Source organism: Coenobita brevimanus, chromosome 51 (assembly GCF_032717465.1).
Source record: "Coenobita brevimanus isolate Jiangsu-jjx chromosome 51, ASM3271746v2, whole genome shotgun sequence".
NCBI classification, from domain to species: Eukaryota; Metazoa; Arthropoda; class Malacostraca; order Decapoda; family Coenobitidae; genus Coenobita; species Coenobita brevimanus.
Window position 1 is genome coordinate 17,513,630 of NC_137004.1, and position 6,896 is coordinate 17,520,525.

The 6,896-nt window shown below is 40.4% G+C and overlaps 1 protein-coding gene across 1 annotated transcript in view; it reads right to left on the reverse strand.

Annotated features, from left to right (window-relative positions):
• Positions 1–4,122: 4,122 nt before the first annotated feature.
• LOC145400090 (hematopoietic prostaglandin D synthase-like) overlaps positions 4,123–6,896 on the reverse strand; it is a 51,323-nt gene continuing 48,549 nt past the window's right edge. The window contains exon 5 of the mRNA XM_080272594.1: positions 4,123–5,015. Within this exon, the coding sequence (XP_080128720.1) occupies positions 4,851–5,015 (165 nt within the window). The 3' untranslated portion in view covers positions 4,123–4,850. The remainder of the gene's footprint in view (positions 5,016–6,896) is intronic.

Consider the following 6,896-nt stretch of genomic DNA (forward strand, 5'->3'; position numbering starts at 1 on the left):
GGGATATTGACATTTATATTACCTAATGCATTGAGTGCAAGTCCGATATTCAGTAAAATCACATGGGTAATGTATAAAGGTGGTTTAAACATGTCAGTTTATGGGTTTCACCCCAACATGAACTACTCTTAAAAAAAAAAAAAAATGACTGTCACCAAATGTCACCACTAGCGCAAAGTAGGGTCCGTACTTACCCATGACCTATCACTCCGTAAAGTACAGCCCGCTGGTTTTAACAGCAAACATTTCAGTTGCATTGTATTTTTAGTATGGTAAAATATTTTTTACATAAATTATTTGCATTATTCTATGTTTTCTGCAGGTACAGAGCCACATTATTAAGAATAATTGAATATAGGGTTTGCAAAAGAAATAACAATTTTCCCCTTAAAAGTTTTGGAACAACTATAAATTGAGGGAAATCTTTCCCTACTTAAACCGTAGCCAGACTTTTCAAGGTGGGTGGGGGTCTTTTCTGCTGAATCTGGTTTTGCATAGCAGCATGTTGATCAAAAGTCTGCTGCATCCTTGCCATGGGTGTCTGAGTGTATGCACAAGCGAAGTTTCGAGGCAGGTCAAGACTTCTGAACAACGGAGAATGGCTCTATTCACAATGCCATTAAATAACAGACCGTGAGAAAGTGAACCTTTAGGCACGTGGAGGTGGGGGGGGGAGGTCGTCCGACTTTTTCGACCCCCTCCCTCTTCCCTTAGCTACGGGCCTGTTTAGCATACAATTTTGATATAGGGCCATTAGGAAAGGCCCTACATTACCTTTAAGCATAAGGCCGTTAAGCATTAACAATTATAAGAACACTTACTGTAAACACTCAATTTGTGCTGTTGAGCGGAGGAACCGGGGGGGGGGGAGGGGGAAGGACTTGGGGAGGAAGGGAAAGTGAGGCACTGGAGGGGAGGGAATGGTTCGTATTGCTACACATGTAATCACAAAATCAACTACCCATACTTTTATGTACCGTATTTGGCTTCCAATAGAAAACCTGATAAGACATTACAAGATACTGGTACATGTAGTGAAGGTGAAAATGTTTCAACACAAGGCCTTTGTTCTTTAATGAGGTGCTCTGCTGTGAACAGCGGAGGTACTTGATTATATCACTCAGACCATGAAGGGACCAACATATAGTAGGAAAAAAAACTTTTAAACTGCCTAGCAGTTCGTTAAGTCAGTTTTACGCTACCGATCAGTGGTTATTTCCAGATGTAAGATATATATGCCAACAGCGCAATCATGACTATCCACCAGTCAAATGCACGAGTTCCACTGCCAGGTTAGAAGGGGTAGACTAATGCCTATCAACTACTCGAGGGGTTAAAGGCAGACAATGTATTTTTGCTAAGTTCGAGTCTTCCCTTAGAACACGACCTGCAACGATTGATGTCATATCCTAGTCCCTGAATGTGGTGCGGTGCTGGGTGTACAGGAGCAAGGGGTTAGTGCTCAGGGTGACAACAGGGAAAGAATGTACAGTACTTTGGTGTGGGGTTCCTGTTTCCGTAAGTAAAGCCTGGTTGCTAATACACATTCCTTATTTTCAACAAATCAGTACTGAACAGCACTACTTATCTTCGGAACTCTACTGCACATACCTTAAATGGTGGACTTTATAAAGCAGAAATATATCCATGATTGGCTTCATCAGTAAGATGACGTCTTTTATATTTAGTTTGCTTTCTCAGGGCGAGTATGCTTAGCAGACTTTTTGACATGAGGGGGCTACAAGTAGCGTTCATTACTCCTCCTCTGCTAGCGGGTCTCCTAAGCTGGATAAAGTAGTCTTGCATAAACAAAAAACAACTGTATAAAAGATATCACCCCGAAAAGGTTAAGGATACTTACCATGCGATGAGCAGCGCAGAAGCCGGACACAACCTCCATCATCCCTTGTCTGACAGAAACTGGCAGCTCAGGAGGTACAGTCACTCATAAAAGAAAAGAACCCCCTGCGTTAGAGGCAATATAACTCGGGGTATTCAGTGTTGGTAACAGTGTATTTGACGTCAGCCATATGGGGGGATGAGGAGGGGTGTTTGAGAGAAGGGAGGAGTTAATCTGCACGAAACACTGCTTCGATCCACATTTCGAATCAAACATACATTACATCTGACTTGTTATGTTGTCCTTCATACAAAATTAACTTTATGCTACAAGAACAAAGAACTTTCAGGTGATAACACAGTCCCATACCCGAATCATTTATGCATTAATGCCGCACATGATGCAAATGAAACCCCCGGCCTCAAGGGTTAAATGAATGGGCTCGACACACTTAGAATGAACTTTGAATGAACTTCCCCCAAACGCAGCTTCACACCCCCACACCTGACGTCATTTACAGTGTTACCAGGACCGATATCATATTGGTTGAAAGGTGTCTTGGCCGGGGGGGTCGTTTCTTTTATGAGTGACTGTACACTTAATCAACAGTGAAACATCATGACAACTTTTATAAACACTAGATGGCGACCTTTGTTCTGTGGTGTAAGGCAGAAATTCGTATAAACACGGGTATAACGGCAGGAGTCAGCATACACAAGATGACAAGCAAGATTAAAAGTGTTCAGTAATTCATAAACCTTTTGAGAAAACCTTCAACGTCTTCTTTTCGAGGACAATCATATAAAGATGAATGTTGTTCTCCTACGCCTCTTGCCGCTAGACATCATCCTATTATATATTCGGGGGGGGGGGGGTTGCTTTTTAAAACAATCCTTTGGAGTTTCATTTGCCCGTGTTCCAAAATCTGTTCAGTCATACATGTATAAGCTTAGTGCTCTTTGCATTATTAAGCTATTGTAAATATCCTTATACCTTTTCTGTCCTCACTTTGCCAGTTATACAGATATGTACAGTATATGTAGTACATACGGTTCATCGATATGGGAGCCAAATGCCATAGGTAATCAAGGCAATTATCTTACATTTACTTGAAAGAAAAGGAAATTAGTTTTGTGCAGTCTTGGATCAGAGCTAATTACAGTACATTGTTCTGTCTGTTATTAATAATCTGATTCAGTTTCACTATTCACTGAAGAAGTTTCCATTACGTCGTCTTTTGGTTTATCACAATTTTACCAAACTCCTCGACAATGAGGTTCGTTCCATACTGTGCTTGGAATTTCGTATCCAGCACCTCTTTTAAATGCAATGAATACTTGTCGTTGTGAGATTTGAAAGGTATGCATACTGTGAAACATAAGACCTCTACCAAAAGAAGTGTGGAGAATTAAAAATAGTGGTAAATCAGTGACATCAGTTTTATAAGCTAGTATTGAAGTATATATTTTTGTGTTTCACAGTACCATGCAACCGTAATACACTATTTCATCGCTGCATAACAGTAATGTGTTATACTTCTTGTTATAACCTAACCTTTCAGTAATTGACTGTTCATGTGCTTAACTATTTGAGAATGTCTTTAACAGTAAATGTATGTACCTTACATATTTTGCTAATTGCATGCATTTGCAGCTTTTTCGGACAGCCTAGCAAGACATGAGAGTGATGATGCGTGGGAAGTATCCTTAACACCTTCCGTCCGATGAAATAATTTTGTTTTGCACTTGCTGTTATCAGATGATGTTACTCAACGTAATGAAGATTTTTCTACGTGGTGAGATTATGTGTAACCTTCATAAGCCCTTCCATAACAAGAAATCTCCCTGAAGTTGAACAAAGTTACCAAATGGTGGTGGACTGGTTGGAAAGAAAAATATATCTCAGGACTGACGGAAGATTTTAATTTAAACTATGTACAGATCTACTTTATGATGACACTTTGTCGGTCAAGGCGAAAGCCATGGATGATTCTAAAAAGTGGAAACAATATTGAAGGTCCTCATGATCTGCTTGTCAACATGTCGCCTCTGGTTGAGAGAGGATTGCGGGCAGCTGCAGGTATTCATTTCACAAGTTTTATTGGAGATAATGGTGAAAAACATAAGCATAATTATAGAGGCTTAATAGAACAGTAATTATAGTTGAAGGAATGTGAAAAATACCAGACTTATCCCACACTGCACAAATACAATTACGTTTTTGCTGAATATATGTCAGCTTTCATTAGTAAATTTTGTCACGGGAATAACTGAAACACACAATATTGGTAGTAAGTCACTTTATTGGTGATGGCTGAACGCCTAAGTTTACTACTGAGTGCACTGCCTCAACTGATTATACTTTAATACTGTCCTTTTATCTTTATCACAGAATCAATTTTGTTTAACGGTAATTTCTTGAAAAGAGACATTGCGGTTAAAATGTAATGATTTAATAGCTGACTTTAGAGTGATATAGCGTTAACACAAATTTTATAGAAAATGAAAATAAACCTTAACCACTTTCGTCCAATGACATTATCTTCATTCAGAACACAACCAGACAATTTTACTTAGCTGAATGGAGACTCTTCCAACTGGAAGTGTTAAAAACAGCCATCATAAACTTCTTCAGTACTTTTGTGGAATAAAATTGCTGACTAAATTCAGACCTGATTAAACCAAGATAGCCTCTAGCTGAATGAGTTAACTGTGGATTTACTCCCGATAGGGCGAAACGGTTGAGGGATACTATAAATGACCTAGAAAACAAAAAGCCTAAATAAGGTGAGAATGAGGCCGTTAACTCTCTGAATCCAGTGACATTATTTAGTGTATTCTTTCTGTTACTAAACGATGCTATTCTGCTTAGGGGTGATATCTCAAAGTGAGGGGATTAATGAAGACGATATCCAAATCCTTCAAGTTCTAAAATTTTCTCTTGAGCTGGACGGTGGCAGAGGATAGCAAGAGTTGTAAGCATAATACGTCATCTGGGTGAAAGGGTTAATCTAGTATGGTGTGTCTGGTGCGGTTTCGATCCACTGCTTGATGGCTGGGAGGTCTCGCACCTTGAGCACCACGCCGGTCACTGCAGGGTAAGGCTCCATCAGCTCAGGCTTCCTCTTGTGTACCGCACCGAACACCAGCGACAGAATCAGATCAGCCCATGATATCTAAGTAAAGAGAAGAAGACAAATGCAATGTAACTGACAAAAAGACGAAAATGAAGACAAAGAAATTCAGCATTCATTCTGTCACTGAGAGAAACTGCGTAACGTTAGACAGTTCGGACAAAAGACAAACTGAGGAAATGCGCAATGGAACTGACGAGGAAAAACTCTGCAAGTACTCTGTCGTTATAAAGTGCGTTACGTAACTGACCAGGTAGGGAAACAGACAAAATACTCTGACGTTGAGAGAACTGCACAACTAATTAACAAAGTAGGTCAACAGACAAATATTCTGTCACAAAAAGAACATAAATGTGTAACGTAATTAACATTGTAAAATACCCAACAAATATTATCCCAGGCTCCGACAAGCAACTACAACGCTATAAATCCAGGCATATATGTCAGTTCTAGGTGTGAACAAACACGGGGAGAAAAACCTCGGCCAGAGTCTCGTGGTCGGTGTGGGAAAGAGAAGAATAGGAGGAAGACTTATTTGTTGTGGTTACTGATCGTATGAGGGCCAGGAAGACGAAGAAGAGGATAGCTTGGATTTACAGTTGTCGATATCGTGAAAGGCATAAATATAAAGAAGGGAGAGGAGAAGGAAAAGAAGAAACATCATGTTTTAAGCGACGTTTACACGAACATGTGGAGAGAATTTGGGTTCTGATCTTGGGCAAATCCTCTGGAAGTTCCGTTAAAACCGGAGTTAATGAACGCACATGTTTTGCCTCACTCAGCTGCTCTCCCCAATTCTCTATCTTACATCCCTATTTTGCTGTGATGCAGAACACTCAAAATGATGTCAGTTTATCGTTTGTTCCAGCTTCCTCCAGACGACTTTACTCAGCTTAGGAGAGACCTTTCATGGTACAGGGATTAAGCTTCATCATACTGAAAGGATGACACTACAAGCAATGGAGGTAATGGAGGAGATGGAGATGGCGGTGAGGAATGTGAAGGACACGGAGATGACAACAGTGGTCACGGTCAATGATGACGGTAACAGCCACGGACATGAAGGGGAGGCAGCAGGTACCGAGAGACGAAGGTGGAGATAAGAGTTCTCTTACACAGCTTCAAAGTCAGACCAATGTGTTTAGCCTTTTCAAAGCGATGACTTTATAAACTTTATTCTTGGTACCTTATGAAATTTCTATTCAGTTCATGAAAGATCTTTCTTACCCCCTTTCTTCCCCTTTAGAACAATAACGTTCCCCTAAAGTGATTAAATAGGCTGGAGGTAGCGAGAAAGAAAAAATGCCCCAGACTACTCGTAAAAAGGTTAAGCTTTTTGACAACGATATGCCCATTATGAATAAAACAATTCTAAAGTTGCACCAGTAAGAATAACATACCAAGAGATATCCTAGTACTAAACGGGAGAAGGGGTTGGTGGAGATTCTAACCCCTTCACTGCCAGCGTTTTCTTCTAGGTAGAATAAAACTATCTAAGGAAAGCAAAAGTAAAGATGGAAAGACGTCCTAGGGTTAAGGCGGCTAACAATAGCCTGTGAAGTCAATAATGCGAGACTAACATGATAACTATGGTAACTATGGTAAGTACTCACTTCGAGTGATTTTCGTTGGCAACGCAGGCTTCTAGTGTCGGGAATTCAATGTGGTGTGAACAGTGCTGGTATGATCCCTGCGTATTCTGTCTTCCCTCTCCCTTTCTTCAGTGATAATCATCCCTGATACCTTAGTGGCTCCCTGACCCACTGTATGTTCACACGCTGGTCCCTCCTCGATTCCCCAGTTTTCTTATCAACAGCTGTTCACTGTCATACCCCTCCATTATTTAGCTTATCAGCATCTCAGCTCCCACTTCTGTTTCAAGACTTTCACACAGAGAACTGATTCTGACACAGTATTTGCCCT